The following is a 20,396-nucleotide window of genomic DNA, read 5'->3' on the forward strand; positions in this document are numbered from 1 at the left end:
AGGTATAATTATTCCCTTGTACAAAGGAAAAGGGGAAAAAGAAGTGTGTGGTAACCATAGGGGCATTTGTCTTCTTAGCATAATAGGAAAAGTGTATGGTAGGATACTTATTGACAGAGTTAGAGAAAGAACAGAGAAATTAGTTGGAGAAGAACAGGGAGGCTTTAGGAAGGGAAGAGGTTGTGTAGATCAGATATTCATTCTCAGATCTTTAGTGGAAAAGTTTCTAGAGAAGGGAAAGAAGTTGTATGCGGCATTCATGGATTTGGAGAAAGCATATGACAGGGTGGATAGACAAGGATTGTGGACAGTGTTAAGAATATATGGAGTAGATGGAAAGTTGTTGAATGCTGTGAAGAGTATGTACGATGGTGCGAAGGCTGCAGTGCGTGTGGATGGTGATCTAAGTGAATTTTTCTCTTTGAAGGTTGGGTTGAAACAGGGATGTGTCATGTCTCCATGGTTGTTCAATCTGTACATGGATGGGGTAATAAAAGAGGTACAAGGTAGGGTAGTGGATGCTGGAGTGGCCATGGTGAGAGAGGATAGTGTTTGGAAACTCCCTGTACTGTTGCTTGCAGATGATACTGTGATGTTGAGTGAAGACGAAGGAGAGCTGCAAGGCTTGGTGGATGAGTTTGGGAGAGAGTGTAAGAAACGGAATCTAAAGGTGAATGTAGGGAAGAGTAAAGTGATGGTCTTTGAGAGTGGTGAAGTCAATGAATGTACAGCGAGGTTGGATGGTGAGGAATTGGAAAGTGTGAGTACCGTACGTTTAAGTACTTGGGTAGTGTGATGAGTAAGGATGGAGGTTTGGAGGGTGAAGTGCTTGAAAGGGTACAGCAGGGAAGAAAGGTTGCTGGTTCCTTGAAAGCAGTGATAAGAAACAGGGAAGTGAGCATGGAAGTGAAAAAGTTACTACATGACAGTACTGTGATACCAACTCTAACGTACGGAAGTGAAGCTTGGACGTTGTTGGAAGGACACAAGTCAAGAGTGAGAGCAGTGGAAATGAGTTATTTAAGAGGAGCCTGTGGAGTCACATGGAGAGACAGGCTGACGAATGAGGATATAAAGGAGCGTTGTGGTGTTGATGTGGATGTGATAGGAAGCATTATGAGGAACACACTGAGGTGGTTTGGCCATGTGGAGAGGATGGAGGGTGAAAGACTGACGAAGAGAGTGTATGTGAGTGAGGTGGAGGGGGAAAGAGGGAGGGGGAGGCCGAGGATGAGATGGAGGGATGGGGTGGAGAGGTATATGAGAGAGGGGGGTGTGAGCTGGGAGCAGGGGAGTGAAATGGCGGGGGACAGGACGACTTGGAGGCGATTTGTTTGTGGCCACCCCAAATGTGATTGAGGCGTCTGGCAATAGATAGACAGATTGACTTTTATGACATGTCGGCGGGTTATCTGGTAGATCAGGAAAGTCTGCTTTTATGAAATTCAAATCCTTAAACTGTTGCCTGCCCCAGCCGGGATTCGAACCTGGGTCCATCAGGACTGAAGGCCGCCTCTCTACTGATTTAGCCACCGCCTCCCTCAAGGCCCTCATTGATATGTAAGATACCGGAATATCTATCTATTTATCTATAGCCCGACGCCCTAATCCCGCAAAGGGTGGCCGCAGACAAAACGACTCTAAGTCACTCTGTCACCCACCATTTGACTACCCTCCCCCCAACTCACCCCTCCCTCCCTCATATACCTCTCAACTCCATCCCTCCACCTCATCCTTGGTCTACCCCTCCCTCTCCCTCCCACCACCTCACCTACATACACCTTCTTAGTCAGTCTTTCATTCTCCATTCAGATACAAATTAAAGCAATGACACTTTTAATGATAAATATGAGCCTTTTAAATTACTACAGATAAACCTGAATGACAGTCATAACGAAACTAAGTAAAGTCGAGACTGAACGCACACGACCAAAGTTAGCAACTGAGGCGGGAATTCAGACGTTCATAGCAAGGTGGTTCCGAGGTCCTGTGAAGGCTCAAATGTTTTTCCCACCACTACTACACAGTGTCATAGTCTACAGTCTAAACCATGCCCTTCATTACCTCTTCTGCTAATATACAACCTGACCCTAGATAAGCTTAGCTTATCTTCTAATAATTATGATCTGTGCTAGGTGGTGGTGACCATCATCCACTCACTTGATGAAGTGGTACCTACTTCTTCCTTAGCCTTTATCATTCTTTTTCTGTGCCTGCCCTCCTCTCTTCCTATTTCTCCTGTCTTTCCTGTCACTTCTTATTGCTTTCCTCTCCTCTACAGGTGGCTTTACAATGAGTGACAAGCCAAATGGTTGCCTGTATGCCATGAAACCATTTACAAAGCTGGGTGGTAACCTTATAACCAAAGCATACGTGCTCCCTATGTGTCAACAAGTGGGTTGGTGGAGGGTTAGTGCCCCTCCCCGTAAAACAAATAACTAAAAGTCATATGGCCACCCCTTACGGGATTATGGCGTCTGGCAATAGATAGATAGACAGAAAAATGTATCTGCATTGTAAATCAATAGTTATACAAAAGTCAGTTAAGGCGAGTTGTTAGGCTAGAGGCAAAACACTTATGCTAACTTTGAGAAATTTTCACTCTGAATCCTGATTTTCTATTAGTAATTTAAGGGGAAAAGAATTGTGTGGTAATCATAGGAGCATTTGTCTTCATGGTGTAATAGGAAAAGTGTATGGTTGGATACTTACTGACAGAGTTAGGGAAATAACAGAGGAATTAGTTGGAGAAGAACAGGGAGGCTTTAGGATGGGAAGAGGTTGTGTAGATCAGATATTCATTCTTAGATCTTTAGTGGCAAAGTTTCTGGAGAAGGGAAAGAAGTTGTATGCAGCCTTTACAGATTTGGAGAGCGCACATGACAATGTGGATAGACAAGGATTGTGGAAAGTATTAAGAATATATGGAGTAATGGGAAGTTGTTGAATGCTGTGAAGAGTATGTATGATGGTGCTAAGGCTGCAGTGCGTGTGGATGGTGAACTGAGTGAACTTTTCTATTTGAAGGTTGGGTTGAAACAGGGATGCGTTATGTCTCCGTGGTTGTTCAATCTGTAGATGGATGGGGTAATAAAAGAGATACAAGGTAGGGCAGTGGATGTTGGAGTGGCCCTGATGAAAGAAGGTAGTGTTTGGAAACTCCCTGTACTGTTGTTTGCAGATGATACTGTGTTGTTGAGTAAAGACGAAGGGGAGCTGCAAGGCTTGGTGGATGAATTTGGGAGAGTGTGTAAGAAACGGAATCTAAAGGTGAATGTAGGGAAGAGTAAAGTGATGGTCTTTGAGAGTGGTGAAGTCAGTGAATGTACATTGAGGTTGGATAGTGAGGAAATGGAAAATGTGAGTATGTTTAAGTACTTGGGTAGTGTGATGAGTAAGGATGGAAGTTTGGAGGGTGAAGTGCTTGAAAGGGTACAACAAGGAAGAAAGGTTGCTGGTTCCTTGAAAGCAGTGATAAGAAACAGGGAAGTGAGAATGGAAGTGAAAAAGTTACTACATGACAGTATTATGATACCAACCCTAACATATGGAAGTGAAGCTTGGACGTTGTTGGAAGGACACAAGTCAAGAATGAGAGCAGTGGAAATGAGTTATTTAAGAGGAGCCTGTGGAGTCACATGGAGAGACAGGCTGACAAATGAGGATATAAAGGAGCACTGTGGTGTGGCTGTGGATGTGATAGGAAATGTCAGGAGGAACACACTGAGGTGGTTTGGCCATGTGGAGAGGATGGAGGGTGAGAGACTGATGAGGAGAGTGTATGTGAGTGAGGTGGAGGGAGGGAAAGGGAGGGGGAGGCCGAGGATGAGATGGAGGGAGGGGGTGGAGAGGTATATGAGAGAGGAGGGTGTGAGTTGGTAGCAGGGCAGTGAAATGGTGAGGGACAAGGCAACGTGGAGGCAATTTGTTTGTGGCCACCTCAAACAGGATTAGGGTGTCTGGCAATAGACAGATAGATAGATAAACCACTGCATTCAGAAGTTCTGGAACTATGATGTTATTATCACGTGTTGGACGTGGCCTACCCCCAGAAGACGACGACGATACGACCCTCATCCTGGATCATCGTATCTCTAGGGTAAGCATTCCCCTAGGATAGATTAGGTTATTGGGTTAGGTTTGGTTAGGTTTAATGTGTTGGGTGAGGTTACATTAGGTCTGTTTGATTAGGCTTGGTTAGGTCTTTATGGTTAGGTTTGGTCAGTTCAGTTGCGTTAATGGGTGATGCAGTATATTTTTCTGGTGGTTTTTGATGTGATTTCAGTTGTTTTTTACTTCATTTTTTTTTTCGGAAAATGATTTATTTCACCTACTTGTCCAATCTAAGTTCATGATTGGAAAAAGAGGGGAAATGAGGCATTTCTGACAAAAATGAAGGTCAAAAACATTCGAATTCCATCAAAAACTGCCAGAAAAATATATTGCACTACCTGGGGGGTGTATTGTCCACTTGTAAAAATTTACCCAGCTAGTTGCCGTGCACTTAGGGAGGGAAGTCGCGTGATAAGCATTCTAGTGTTTATTTCTATGCCTGACACCAACAAAACTGAATTCCATTGACATTTAGCAGATGCAGAATTCACAACCTTTTTTTACCTTCATGGTCGTATTCTTCTTCGACATCCTCTTCATAATTCATCTCTGCTTCATTCTCTTCCTTCTCAACTGGGCCATTGCCAATTTCATCCATCGTTTTCTTCATAATTTATTAACTTGATGAACTTCAACCGCCTTTGTTTACAACTTGGAGTCACCTGACGGGCCGCGTTCACAATGTTATGTCAATAAGTAAGAGATCACGACTTACTAAACATATAAAACGCAACCAGTGAATTAACTTTGTACATTATTTCGGCTTCATTTCAAAATTTTAAAATAATTTGAAAATCATACAGAACAATAATGTTAACTTAAAACTAATGTTTTCGCAGTAGGAATGTTGATATGTAGCTTCAACCGTACTCTCAGTAGGTGCGGTGTGTTCACAGATTAACAGCACAGTTTCATAGCTTCTTCATTTTAGATACCTTACTTTTTAGGTGGCGACTATCATCCACTCACTTGATGTAGTGCTGCCTACTTCTTCCTTAGCCTTTATCATTTCTCTGTCTGTCCTCCTCTCTTCCTATTTTTTCCATTTTTCCTGTCTCTTCTTATTGCTTTTCTTTCTTTTACGGATGGCTTTACATTGAATGACAAGCCAAATGGTTTCCTGTAAACCAGGAAACCATTTACAACGCTGAGTGGTAACCATATAACCAAACCATACGTGCTCCGTGCGTGTCAACAGGTGGGTTGGTGGAGGGTTAGTTAATGCCCCTCCTCGTAAAGCAAATAACTCAAAGTCAAACGGTCACCCCTTACGGGATTAAGGCGTCTGGCATTAGATAGATGGACTATTTAAAGATACTAATGGAAATAATGCTGTCATAATTCAGAACCACAACCTGTGTGCCTTCTTGCTCAGAGAACCACAACTTTTATTTTTTTATATTTTAGCAATAAATATTTCAGTCACTTGTGCCTTCCCACTGGCGTTTCCCCCCCCCCCACCCCCCGGGTCATCCAGAGTCGGAGCGTGTCAGCGAGTTCAGCAAGGAATTATTCGGCAACTTCGCACTTTTGGTTCGATCGGCTGTTAAAATGTAAACAAGATTATATTATCTCGTGTTACAGTATTATTTACGAGGTTTGCTATTGCAGAGCCTGTAGTTTAAAAGCGTCCCAACTAAATCGCTTGGTGTTTGCCAGAGTCAGGATACGTCACTGACACTCATGGTAAAAGATTTGAAGTGTTATCTGGATGAGCTTCGTGTCATTACTCACCGACTGTCAGTAACTGCTCCAAGTCGCCTAGCCTAAACTAACCAGACTTAATCTTATCTACTTTGACTTAATTTATATAACCAAACCTAACCTTACCAAATCCAACCAATCCTAATCTAAACTTATTCTCATTTATCAAGTACAACCTAATCCTAACCTTATCTGTTCTAATCTTAACCAAACTGATCTAGCCTAACCTAAACTTACCAGGTAATGTTTACAAGAATTCTTTGCAAAAGTATTTACAAGAGAACCAGAAAGAGAATCCACACACACTCCAGCAGTCAACAGCATCAAGCCATTTCTAGCACTAATGATCAGCAAGGAAGAAGTCATGAGACACCTCCAAACACTGAAGTCAGATGAGTCTTCTGGCCCAGATGGTACGGCAGCCACCCAAGAATTTTGAGGGAGCTAAAGGAAGAATTGTGCGAAGTCCTAGCTGATTTTTACAATACTTTTTTTTTTTTTTTTCCTCAAGACAAAGATGAACTTGACAGGTTGGGGATGATTGGCTGATTGCAACATTACTTCATAATCTCTTTACTCGTTATCTCACCTGGTGGGCTTCCCGGACCTGAGCCTGCCCAAAGGAAGGGACCACAGAACCCACACAGTGTTGATGCACCAGCCACAGAAAATAGGAAATAAGTAAGAAAGAGCAAGCAAAGATATAGGCTGAAAGGTGGACCATATGTAGCTAAGGAGTAACTACATGCAGAACAGTGAAGTGGGGGGACAGGGGCAGATAGGAAGAGGACAAGAGAGAAATAATATCATCACAATAGTTAATGGAATTGGAACATGGAGTTGCTGAGATGGGAAGTGAGAGCTGCTTTAAAAGAAGCTAGGTCCTGAATAGAAACAACAGAGTCTGGCAGGGAATTCCAGAGAGATACGTGTCTGATATTGAAGAATCTCTTACGTACATCAAGATGACGTCTGGAGTGGGCAATCTTGAATTGGTGGCCCTGAGTATTATGGTAAAGTGGATGGACAGACAGATCATCTGGGGTCAGTGAGGAATTTCGATGAAATATTTGCCAGTACTGTATTTGATAATGTCATGTCGAAACAGTCTCCCCTGAATGGAGAATAAGTTCAACCCCCCTCACTCTACTCTTCAAGGTTTTCAAGCCCCTGCATAGACTTTGTCCAGTGTCACTGGACTGATTCAAGCAGCCTAAGGTCACCTATGTTCCTCACATTCCACGACGACAAGGAGTACTCCAGCAGTGGACGGATGTGGGAGATATATAGGGGGATCATGAATGAGGCATCGCGATTTACTGTGGGCTTCAAAATACTGTTCGACAGAGCCCCATCTTTATGAACCAAGCTTGAAGTATGTTGGTGAAATTTAACTGAAGAGTCAATCAGTACTCCCAGGTCAGATACAGAGTTCCTTTGAGGGATAGGTAGATCATTCAAGTAGCTAGTACATACCAGAGAGGCCAAGTTCTTCCCCGAGGATATTTTTAAGGATAAATCTCAGATGTAACACATTTGTCAGTATTCATGGATAAACCCCAAGATTTTGAAACCCTAGCATTAGTGTTAATGTCTGCTTGGCAGGTAGTCACATTATTGATAATATTCTGGTTTGTATCTAGCTTTATGTTTACATACAGTTTGAGATCATCTGCATATATTTTCATGGGTGATTTAACATCATTGCTAAGAAAATTGACATACAATAGAAACAAGAAGGGTCCAAGGACTGAGCCCTGAGGGACACCACTTAGTACCCTCCTGGGGTTGCTATGATGATGATTGACAACTCTCATTTCGCGATCTGATCCCTAATCCAGTCTAATAAATGTCCCCTGATACCCAGGTTCGCAGTTTGACAATTAGGATATCATTGCATACAATGTCAAACACCTTAGAAAAGTCAAAGTAGAGTATCTCCATATTGTAGCCAGTAGGTATCTAAACAGTTGGTAACTTCATTACGGTATAGGTAGTGATAAGTTGATCCTCTGCTGATAGTCCGGGTCTGAAGCCGAACTGATCCTTGGTCAGAAGGCCATTGGATTGAATATACTCATAAATGAATTTGGTGATGATACGCTCCATGGTTTTGACACAAAGCGATGTAAGAGAAATAGGTCTGTACATAAGAGGGTCATATCAAGAACCCATTTTGAAAATAGGTATAACATCAGATATTTTCCAGATTTGTGGGAGAGTTCCTTGGCTATAAGATTCCTGGAAGATCAGCAGCAGGGGATATGCCAGCAATGGACTACAGTACTTAAGAGGGTAGGGGTGGATACCATCAGGACCCATGGAGGAAGAGGCATCCAGTTTGCTCAGTGCATTTGTAACGTCATTAATGCTGATGTCAAGATCAGGAATGTGACCATTGAAGGCTTGGTGGGGAGCTGGGGATGGAGAAGAAGTTAAGGTATAAACTGAGGCAAAGGAGGTTGCAAGTATTTCAGACATGGTCTCAGTGTCATGAACAGTCTGCCCAAAGGATGTCTTCAAAGGTCAAATGGTAGGATTACAAACCTTCTTCCTCTGAATGTAAGAATGGAAAACCTTGAGTTGGTTGAGAGGAGTTGTACTAGGGAGGTCTCATATCTCAACTGACTACAGCAAAGTTCCTGTATTGGTGGTTAATGTCCAAAAACAGTCAGAGAGCTTCTTGAGCCTCCTGGGAACTTCTGCCATGGGTCCCGGTAGTATTTTATAATTGTTCCAGAGTCTTAGTCTGGTGTGGGTGAGTAATTTGGGGGGGTTTAACAGGCCAGGGAGTGTAAGAAAAATTTGTTAAGCATCTGGAGAGAATGAATCTGTTAATCAGTGGGAGAAAAATGCTACAAAAATGGGCAAACATCTCGTTAGGGTCTTAGTAAGCAAATTCAAAATCCCAGTCAACATGCTGAAGGGAGTCATTAATCTCAGCATAATAACCATACGTGCTCCCTACGTGTCAACAAGTGGGTTAGTGGAGGGTTAGTGCCCCTCCCTGTAAAACAACTAACTCAGTGTCAAATGGCCACCCTTTGCGGGATTGTGGTGTCTGGCAATAGATAGATAGATAGATAATTACCTATACTGGGCACATCCTTATGGGAAATGTGGTTCTGAAAGATATAATTTGTAATAACTGGACTGTGACCACATTGAGGGAATGGGGGAAGTACACAGGTTTCACCAGTACGGTTAGTTTCTGAAGTCAGTATTAGATCTAGTACATTATTGGATGGGTAGAAAGTTGGCTCATTGACTAACTTTGTCAGGCCCAGAAAAGTGAAGCAATCTAGGAATTGAGAATCAACTGGAGAGATTCCATTATGCATCAGTTCATGGTTCCACCTGATTGTGGGAAGGTTGAAATCTCCCATGACGACTACTGCTTTGTCTGCACAAAAATCATTAACTGACTTTATTGAATGACATAACATATATCTGAAGGAGAAATTTGGGTTAGTAAATAAGTTATTTGGACATGCTGCATTCAGCCAATCATCACCAACCTGTCATATGCATATTTACCTTGATTTAAAAAAAAAAAAAAAAAAAAAAAAAAAACTGAGCATAGTGTTGTGTGTAAAGTCATGAAAACCACATTGCGAAAGCATTTAATCCGCCATGTGCCAGAGCTGTAAATATATGGTCTGCCATGTGTGTGCACAAATTGGCACTGCCGTAAATATACGGTCTGCAATTGAAAAATTTGACAAAAATTGAAAATTCAAATTTGGCAAAAGATTCTTGGTAGGCATAGTCCCACCTCTGTAGGGCTGGTACCAACACTATGATTCATCTACACCTCCCCCAGGCTGTGTGGGTTGCCACAGCATCAATCATACTTTGACTATGGGTGAGCGAGCATCACATCGCATCTTGGTCTTGTGCAGTGTGAGATTGATGATCTTATGATTGTCCCCTTTGATGGTGAAAGTGATTCACCATTTGATTATGATGTTGCTGATAAAGACTATGCCCAACCAGAGTCAGAATCAAGCAGTGAGGACGAGGTTCCATCACTACGAAGGGTGAAATATATGGCTGTCTGCATGGCTACCTCTCCCCCTGTTCCACCACCACCTCCACGCTGCCTTCGCTCCATGGACGATTCTTCTAGTGATGAAGAGGCTGTGGGCAACCCCTCAGATCAACATGGACCGCCTTCATGGGATCCCCCAGGAAAAGCTCGAGGAATGAGGAAGGGCTAATTAGAAAAAAATATAAGTTGAGCTCCTTTTTGTTCTATGCTAGTGGGGCAAAATGTAGCATGTTACCTCAGACCCCATGCCACGCACGTTCTCCCCAACCCAGCACCTCCCCGGCATCTTTACAGCCTCCTTGTACTGCCCTCCCACAGCCTCCCTGCATTGCCTCCCCACAGCCTCAAACAGTGGGGAAAGAAGGAAAAGGAAAGGGAAAAGGCAGGGAGAAGAAAACTTCTAATCTTGGTGGTAGTGAGGATGCAAGATGTTTTCCCCAACCAACTACCCAACTTCCTCCCCATCCTGATGACGGTGACGGAGGTTGCCCCAGTGGTGATAAGGGCAACAAAGAAGGAAAGGATGATGTTGCCTGGGAGTGGGAAGATGGGAGCAATATCATCCCCATCATTCATCTCTTCACAACCGGAGATAGGGCTGGCTGTACTGTGCCCGAGCTGACTCCAACCTCCAGGAGAATCGATTTCTTCAAGAATTTCTTCACCAGGGCCTTCATCTTGAGAATCATCCACCCTTCAAACACCTGTGCCTTCTTCTGCCGTGGTGCAACCACACAGACACCCCACAGTCGCCTCTTTGATGTCGATGCCACACTCAATGAGTTGTACCTCTTCCTGGCCTTGGTTCTCCTGATGGGTCTCATCAAGAAGAACCGACTGGAGTTATACTGGACTGTGGACCTCCTTATGTCAACGCCCTTCTTCGGAAGAGTCACGGGGTGGAATAATTTCCAGTACATCCTAAGCTGCCTTCATTTTCGTGACACTCTTGACCCCAGCAATGTTGGCAACACCGCCAGGAAGGGGAGGATTAGGCTGGTGTTTGGTCACCTGAGGGTGCAGTTCTGTGCCTCTTTCTCTCCCTACTGAGACCTGGTCATAGAAGAGAGTCTTATGTTATGGAGGGGAAACATTGCCTTCAGGCAGTATATCCTAAGCAAGAGACACCGGTTCGGGTTCAAAATTTTCATCGTGTGACTGCAAGACCGGGTATGTGCAGGACATAGTCCTGCACACAGGTGCACATACAGATATTGTAGAAGACAAAATAGTCGGACTGTCAGGGGCCGTGGTGAAAACAATGATGGAGAAGTTCCTTTATCATGGGGACGTCTTGTACCTGGACAACTGGTACAATAGCCCCATTCTCACTTGGTGCTTGCACCAGCAGGAGACAGGAATCTGCGGCACGGTAAGGAAAACCCGACGGCACATGGTACTGGTGGGCCGGAAGCTGCAAAGGAAGGAGGTGGTGTTTTACCATGCTGATAACATCCTTGCCAATGCCTGGCTCCACAGTCAAGAAGTGAACCTTTTATCAATGCCCCATTGCCCTCTGATGCACCTCACGAAAACTGTGAACTACTGAAGCGAGAAATGGGTTCACGTATGGAAGCCGGAAACAGTCCTGGACTACAATATCAACATGCGCCAGGTGGACCAGTCCAACACCATGATTCCCAGTGTTGACTGTGCCAGGCCCATGATGAAGTGGCACAAGAAGCTTTTTTTCTGTCTTGCTGACATCATGACCCTGAACACCCACCTCCTCCACTCCAGCTCCTCCACTCCAGCACTACGGGAACCAGCGAGACCTTCAAGGAGTGCATGAGAGAGCTGTGTCGGGAGTTCATCGGTACCCATGGGCATGATTGTGGGGCTCATGGTCATGCACATGGGGGTGGTGCTCATGGTCATGCACACGGGGGTGGGGCTCGTGGTCATGCACACGGGGGTGTCAACCTCCTACGCCTCACCAAACACCACTTTCCCTGACCCATTCCTTCCCCAGGCACGAGGGCGAATGTGCAGCGCAGATACCACGTCTGCCAGCACAGCACAGTATGGTCCCGGACTCAGTGGAAGGACTCCAGGTACCAGTGAGTGCAGCGTGACGTGGGGTTGTGCCTAACCCCATGCTTCGAGATGTACCACACCCTCTCCTGCTTCTAATTGTAGATTACTCGTAGCTATGTGCTGTATGCGAAAAAAAAAAATGCCTATGAATGTAACTGTAAGGTATATATAAAATAGTATAAGTGATTTCATAACAATAAGTGCAGTATAACTCTTTGACGTACTTCATATATGACTTTTGTCTTATGTATTGTTAATTGTGTGTTCGAGAAAAGACTCACATAGTGAGTACAGCGTGCAAAAATTCAGTATGTATGTGCTTTATGCAAAAAAAAGACGCAAATGTAAAATATATACCGGTATGTGTGTGCAAACACTTGTTACATGTGTAAAATACTGACTCCAAAGTTACGAACATTTACTTGATAAATGTCACTCACTCACATGCCGTAATGCATCCCTGCACATAATTTTGCTTGGGGACAGTTCCCACCTCATCCATGTACCTTCTGAGAGTATTCCTGGGTCATTTGGGATAGTTACCCAAGAAGAAAATGCCAATCTCCTACCTCAACTCGGTGTCGCAGGCAGGCCAAATATTTCAGCCGACGGCCGAGAACAAATCAACCTAAAAATCGACCTTTTAGACTTCTGTTCGTACTTTTATGGTTGTTTTTCATGTTTTCTTACCATTGCTAACCTATCTAGCAAAAAAAGATAAAAGAAAGAAAAGAAAAGAAAAGAAAAAGGTCGAAAATTGGCCGGCACCACGGCTCCATGAGGGTTCCAAGTTGGCCGGCACATGGCAGGCTAATGAAATATGTTAGAATATGGTATTCTATCCCTGAAACAGTTTGGATTCATAGCAGGTTGGTCAGCTGTCCTTCAGATGCTGCATGTGATGAATGAATGGACTATAGTACAATACCAGTAACAGATGTAGGGGGAGAGGTGGATATTATATACATGGATTTCCAGAAAGGATTGATAAAGTCCCACACAAGCGAATTTTGCAAACACTAGCTGGCTGTGGTATTACAGGAAACATCTACATAGGATTGAATCATTCCTGACTGGAAGAAAGCAGAGTGCACATCAAAGGAGTCTGCTCAGACTAGGCAAATGTTCCGAGTGGAATACCACAATGTGGTTTGTTGGGATTAATTCTTTTTGTGTTGTTTATAAAGTACCTATCAGACAGTGTAAAGTCAAGAACATATGTATTTGTGATTGACACCAAGATATTTTGAAGGACTGAGACAAGCCGAGATCAAAGAGCACTACAGGAGGACCTCAGTGCACTCCAAGATTGATCAGAAAATAGTCTGCTCCCTTTTGACGCAGAGAAATGCAAATAGCATAAAATTTGCAGCAGCTAGGTATATAGCACCAAAAATGGCTAGCTACTACCTAAAGATGCAGGGTAATGATATCACGGAAATGAAGAAAGTCAGTTATGAAAAGGATCTGGGAGGGATAACAGATAGTAATCTAACATTTGAAGAGCATATATTTGAAAAAATGAACAGAGCAAATTGGATAATGGGATTGATAAGAAGATCCTTTGTATCTTTAGCTATACCTGCATTCCAAAACCTTTGTAAAACAATAGTCAGACTCCACTTGGAATATGCCTAGTCTGTGTGGTCACAGTGCAAGATGAAAAGAAATATGAATGATGGAAAATGTCCTCCAAAGAGCCTTAGAGTTGAAACTGGGAATGAAGTCTCTCAGTTACCCAGAATGATTAAAAGCACTGGATATCTTTTCTATGGCTTATCGGTGTGTAAGGAGGGACATGATTGAAATATATAGGATAATGAATGGTATGTGTGACCTCAAAGTGAACTTCACTCTACAAAGAAATGAAGGACCAACCCATAGTAATAGCAAGAAACTAACAAAAGAACTGAATAGGACAAAACTGAGGCAGATGTCTTTTAGCTCAAGAATTGTGGATGTGTGTAACAGCTTATCCAATGAACTGATTGAGGCAAAAAATGTGGTATCATTTGATAAGCTCCATGACAGGTTTTGGAAAAGTCAAGCCATTAAATATACTGTAATTTTGAGGACACCACATTTTTCTGAACTCGGGAGATGATGAAGGTCTGGACATAGAGGACTAACAAGACTTGTGTCCAGTATTGCCATAAGGTAAAGTAAGACCATAACACCAAATAACCTAAACTCATCAGGTAATGTTTACAAGACCATAACACCAAATAACCTAAACTTATCAGGTAATGTTTACAAGACAATAACACGAAATAATCTAACCATATCAGGTACAGGCAGACCCCGAGATACGATACTCCTAGATGCGATACTCCGGCATAGTGATGGGGATAGAAATACCACCCTTCCCTGCTGAGCGATGACCAAACCCTGGTATAACAATGGGTTTTGTGTTTTTTAAAAAGATTTTGATGATATTTTAGAGTTAAATTTTGTGTTTAGGTTGATTTGTAAACTATTTTTAGACTTAGATTAATGTAATTTTAGTCATAGGTGGGGTGACACTGTCATTTTGCAGTACAATTTACTGTTTTTTTTTTTCCAGACATATTTGATGATTTTCAGAATTTATTTTTGGGTTTAGGTGCATTAAAACTGCTTTAAGGCTTAGTTTAGCTTGTTTTAAAGCTGTTTGGGGATTTAGGTTAGATAGAAATTTGTTTTTGGACTCATTTGGGTGGGTCTAGGACTTGTTTGGGGGGTAAACCCAAGGTTCAAAAACACATCCCTATACTTTACATGTTAAATCTACCCTGAGATATGATACCCCGCCTAGCAATGGATTTTTACTTAACCAGTTGCATTGTTAAGCCAGGGTAAGTGTGTAATGTTTACAAGACCTCAACATCAAATAACATAAACTTATGGTAATGTTTACAAGACCATAACACCAAATTCCAAAAAAATAATGGTATTTCTTTACCTGATGGGTGCAGCGATTCCACCTATAACAAGCTCCCAATCTCAAGGTAAGTAATTCTGGTACCTAATCAACACAGATAGTTAATTGTTCAAGAAGAGGTTGAAAAAAGATAAAATGTACCTATTTTTAGGTATTTCAGGAAGCAGCCAGGCTGCCTGCGGCAATGTTTACTGATGATCTCCGACTGGCATCATTGTTTACCGGCTATCGCTCTGACTGGACGCGTCATTGTATCATGTGTCAAAGCAGTGGGAAAGTTAATGATTTAACCAAACCAAACCTAATCCATGCTAACCTCACTTGTGTTTATCTTTCAAATTTAAAATTGCGTGTTAGGAACATTAAATATGGCCAGCTACTGGCAGACATCAGCAGAATATTTATGCATTTTAAATCCTTAGTTATAGCTTTCAGAGGTAAGTTTATAAAAATACCCAATAGCTGTGGTAATCCAGGAATAATAACAAGTAACCTGTGAAAGACTCAGTTCAGTGGAAAATATGGAAAGTCCACACCCATTTGGTAAAGAATTAATGAAATAATAATGTGAATCAGTTTGCTGCACTGTTCTAAGTCAGCTTTCTTCTGCAATGTTATGTTTCATTTATAAAGGCTCCAACACTCCTGCATATGTCGGCCTTGGTCACTGAATGGCGGTTTTCCATGCTGCCGATTTCTGGCAGCCTCCCTACTCAGTTTCTTATCCTTGAGGTCACACTCTGTGACCTCATCCCAGGTCTTTTTCGGTCTGTCTCTCACAACCCTGTCCACAGGATCAACACTTCTCACTTTCTGCACCCAGTTGTCATCATCCACCCTCTCCACATGGCCAAACCATCCCAGTGTACCTCTCCTCATCACAACACCATTATACTCCAATCCCATCCTTCCTCTTAACTCTTCCATTGTAAACCTAGCCTCCCTCAACACTCACATTGAAAGACACATTGCACATCCACCAAATCTTTGCCATTTCTGTATGTGTGAGCCTGTGGATATCCTCTTCCAGCCCAGGTCTCACTACCATACAGCATTACACTTCTAACATGTGCCGCATACAAAGATCCCTTAGCATGGAGGGAGGGGCCTCCCAGTGTCAGGAGAGGTAACAACTCCATGAACTTCTTCCAACCACTTCTCACCCCAGCCACAGAGCTAGCGCCAGCACATAACATGTCTCATAAATAACAAAACTCTTCCACACACTCAAGAGACTCACCAGTAAGATCAATCCTTTCATGCCTGATAATCTCTACATGCTCTCCCCAACACACTGCACATATGAAATCAACATTATCTCACAGTCTACCTCTAAAATCACTACATCTCTTATGCACCCACATATCACAAAAACTGTACAAGATGGAATTACTTCCCACGCCCTTGTGGCAAACAGCACATGGGCATTCTCCCTCTTCTTTGACAGTACCGCCACCAGCCCTAGATACCGTCACCCGCGTTTTATCTGCATTTACTCTCAAGCCTTTGTGCCCTATACCATCTCTCCACTTCCTAAATCTCTCCTCCGCTTGCCTTTCATTCTCTGCAATCATCACCAAATCTTCTGCAAATTAGAAATAAGCGAGATATTGTGAGGTCTGTAATGTGTGCATGTGCTCAAGGTTTGTGTACATTTCATCCAGTAAAAGAGATGCATTTTTGTATCTCAGTGGTGCATTATGGTCATAGGCAGTATGCTTTTGTTTTTGCTGGTGCATTATGGTGCAGATTCAACCAATCAGAGGGCTGGGAGTGGGTCTGTTGGGTGTTTTCAAATCTGCAGTCAGAGTCGAGATGGACTCCACTGACAGCTTAGGATCAGATTGGAAATTGGTCTTGGTTAGGCTCGAATGACATGGATCTAGGTCGTAAGTGGCATTTGGGTAGATTAATGCCTTAAACGACTTGAAAGTAATTTCATCATCATCATCATTGCCAGATGCCATGTATCCCAGACGGGGTGGCCAAGGGCTTAGAGTTAATTGTTTTACAGGGAGGGGCACTAATCCTCCACCAACCCCACTTGACACGTAGGGATGCCAACAGCATCTGGTGTTCCCAGGCGGTCACCCATCCAAGAACTAACCAGACCCAACGTTGAAAGTAATTTGTTTTTGTTTATTTTCACCATTAAGGAAAAAAAAGAAAAAGCTAGGTAGGGGTGAATGTTGCCAAAGCTTTAACACTACAGGCATACCCCGATATCTTGCAGTGTTGTGTACTGGTGGGAGTATTCAGACAGTGAGATGTCAGATATCGAAGCAGTTTTCCCCACAAGATACTGAAGAAAAGTCAGAGATGCATTTCAGGCCTAAATCCAAACTCATATACCTTAACTAGATCAGTAGAAATTGACACAAAAACACCATAGATAATGTTATAATCCTCATAAACGATATATACAGTATCATTGCTAAAAAATGGGACATCAGACATCACATGCAAGCATGGCAATTTATTGATGACAAAAAAAAAAAAATTTAAGAGTATGTAAAAAAAGACATTTTCCTACTAGGTTGTTGCCTAGACATTTTGGAATGGCGGTGGCAGTGGTGGTGCAGAACGTGGCGTTGCAGGAACGTAAGGTGGTGGGAGATCAAGTGCTTCAATGCATTCAAGGAAACAAACACAGCGAGAGTGGACGAGCTTGGGCCAGGCAGCTGAGGCAGGCAGTGCTCTTAGCGGGGGTGGGAGAGGATGGGGGGACGGGGACAGAGAAACGCCTGGCTGTGCTAAGCGTGGCGGGGCATGGAGGAGAGACGGAGGGAGAAGCGAGGGGATGGAGGGAGGACAGGGAGAGCCACGCACACCACCACATCCACATTTGGACGAGCGCGTTTCAAACCTAGGGACTGTCAGAGTGTTCAGACTATCGAATCAACGGCCGTTCTGTAGTGGGAATGTTCCCCAATTTCTTTTGTTTGGTGTAGCAAGTGTTCAGTTATTGGGTTGCCAGATATCTGGGTATGCTTGTACCTGAAAGACCCCACAATATTTCTCTTATTTTTTATTCGTGGAAGAATCATCACAGAAGAAAGTTGACTTAGAACTGGTCAACAGATCATTTCACATTAACATTTCTAAGGAATCTGGTGTGATGGGTTTGTAAACATTTACCTTGTATATTATATTCTATATCTACTAAATGTATGTTACTGCATCTCTGTTTCCTGAAGGGGTATGTGACAAAACCCACCTCCTCAATTTTGTTGTATACTGTATGCACAAATTTGCAACCATTGTCTGTTTTGCTGAAGGATATGTGTGGCTAGACCCACCACCCCCTTTTGTTGTGTACATTATATGTAATTTGAATACCATTACAACAATAAACATTTCAACCAGTCAGTCAGTATCTACCATTACACTCAAGAAGCAACATGCTTTGGGAAAGTGAAACATTGATTAAAAACAACAGGGAATAAAATCACCACAGAACAGTCATTTATCACCATTAAAAGTAAACAGGAGAATATAGAAAACAAACTTTGAGTACCTTTATAACAATAAACAGTTCAGTATATCAGTCCCATCACAAGGGAACTGTTTTAAAACAGAAGATAACTATTTCAAAAGAATGATATGTTGCATGTCATTACAGCAATGGTAAAACAGCATAAAATTTAGAATGTCAAAATTTTTGTCATTTGTTAATGGGAGCTCTCCTGTACAATTTGGCCATTATGATTATTTTCAGAGCTCCCATGCATAGAATTTATATGTATACATTTTTATACACCACAACATAATTATCATTGTGGTATATTTGAACTGATGTAGAGATGCCTACGGTAATTTAGAAAGTATCCAAATACAACCTCATCAGTTGTACACAGTATCGAGTGGCCACTGCACTTGCCATGTTTTGGTCTATCGAACTTTCAGACTGATCTGGCTCCATTTCAGTCCATTACTAATCAGTTGTTCTTATTAACCTGACACATGACAGCATAACTTAACCAGATATAACCTAACCTAACTAACTGGAACGATTTGGGGACAAATTAGTTGTAGGTTCGAATTGACAGTCTATTTCCCTCCATAGGACACTACCACCAGTGTCAACAGATTTAACTTGGTGCTCTTAGCAATATATATGTTATTTGCTTTTGTTGAATTGAGGAAGGCCTTTGAGAGAATCACTAGGGAGGTGGTGAAGTGGGCAATGAGAAAACTAGGGATCGAGGAGTGCCTGGTTAGAGTGGTTATGGCTTTGCAGGCCTGTGTGGGTGCTCACACCCAGGTGAGAGTGAATGGAGTTTTGAATGTGTTTTCTGCGAATATTGGTATGCATGAGGGGTCAGTCTTGAGCCCCTTATTGTTTATCATGGTGCTTGAAGCTCTTTCACATGACCAGAAATGGATTGGGATGAGAGATGTATGCCAGTGATTTGGTACTGATTGCAGAAAACGAAAGGGAGGCGGAGGAAAGATTTAGGAAATGGAAGGATGGCTTGGATTGCAAGGACTTAACAGAATCATCATCATCATCATCATCTAATCCTGTGTTGCCCCATGAGAAGCGTAGGAGCCCTGAGCTAGGCAAGTTGGTCCTGACATTTAAGATGAGAGTGACCAGCCTCACTCATCCCTGAGTGGCATTACATGAGCAATAAACCCCAACCACCCCTTGGATATAAACCTGCACTGGCTCAGTCTGATTGGAGCTCCCTAATTACCCACTAAACCACCAGGTGCCATAATTTGGTTATATGGTTACCATCCAGCTTAGTAAATGGCTTCCTGGTGTACAGGAAACCATTTGGCTTGTCACTCAGTGTAGAGTCACCCGTAGACAGAAGGAAGAGGAAAGAAAGGGGGAAAGAAAGAAAGAAGAAGAAGAAGGAATGGAAGATGGAAGGAAGGGAGGAAAAGACTGGCACCCAAGAGCAGCACTACACTGAGTGAGTGGATGGTGAGTGCCCCCACCTATTTGAGTGAGTGGATGGTGAGTTCCCCACCTATCATAAACCAAGGTGATGGGATCTAGGGTAGTAGTAATACTAGTTGTTTCCTAGGCATTCTGGCCAAACAACCCCGAGTCCCGAAGGAAGGCCACGGCCGAGACCAGGCTTTCTCACAGAGCTCTCAAAGAGTGTATGTTGTGTTGTTGGCGCAGGTGATTGTGTGCAATGCAGTCTTCCATAAAGTGCTTAATGGTATGGAGTGCTGTGTTGCATCCTGGACAGGCATCAGTGACGGAGTCATCCAGCCTCATCTGATAGCTCATCAGGGCTGGATGATGCCCACATCTCAGCCTGGCCTTGTTGGTGGGTCATATGAGTTTGTGGAGACTTGTTAAGTGCTGAAGGTGGGGTTGGAGATAGCTCTGTGGCTAGAGCGTGCAGTGGTTGGAAGAAGTTCAGGGAGCTGGTGCCTTTCCTGACAATGAGAGGAGTCTCCTTCCATGCTAAGGGATCTTTGTAGCCTATGTGGCATGTGTTAGGAGTGTAATGTTTTATGGAAGTGCAACCTGCACAGTAAAGGAAGAGGATATTCACAGGCTCAAATGTACAGAAATGGCAATGATTAGGCGGATGTGCAGTGCAG

General features: G+C 43.0%; 2 protein-coding genes across 2 annotated transcripts in view; one reads left to right on the top strand and one right to left on the bottom strand.

The window, feature by feature from the left end:
- The window catches only part of LOC145402333 (uncharacterized), a 23,405-nt gene extending 18,646 nt beyond the window's left edge, over positions 1 to 4,759 (bottom strand). Inside the window, exon 1 of the mRNA XM_080274477.1 lies at positions 4,618 to 4,759. Within this exon, the coding sequence (XP_080130603.1) occupies positions 4,618 to 4,723 (106 nt within the window). The 5' untranslated portion in view covers positions 4,724 to 4,759. The remainder of the gene's footprint in view (positions 1 to 4,617) is intronic.
- Positions 4,760 to 5,640: 881 nt separating this feature from the next.
- Positions 5,641 to 20,396, top strand: part of LOC145401955 (protein AAR2 homolog) — a 56,080-nt gene continuing 41,324 nt past the window's right edge. The window contains exons 1-2 of the mRNA XM_080274061.1: positions 5,641 to 5,666; positions 8,027 to 8,257. Of these exons, the coding sequence (XP_080130187.1) occupies positions 8,241 to 8,257 (17 nt within the window). The 5' untranslated portion in view covers positions 5,641 to 5,666; positions 8,027 to 8,240. The remainder of the gene's footprint in view (positions 5,667 to 8,026; positions 8,258 to 20,396) is intronic.

This window comes from Coenobita brevimanus, chromosome 57 (assembly GCF_032717465.1).
Source record: "Coenobita brevimanus isolate Jiangsu-jjx chromosome 57, ASM3271746v2, whole genome shotgun sequence".
NCBI lineage: Eukaryota > Metazoa > Arthropoda > Malacostraca > Decapoda > Coenobitidae > Coenobita > Coenobita brevimanus.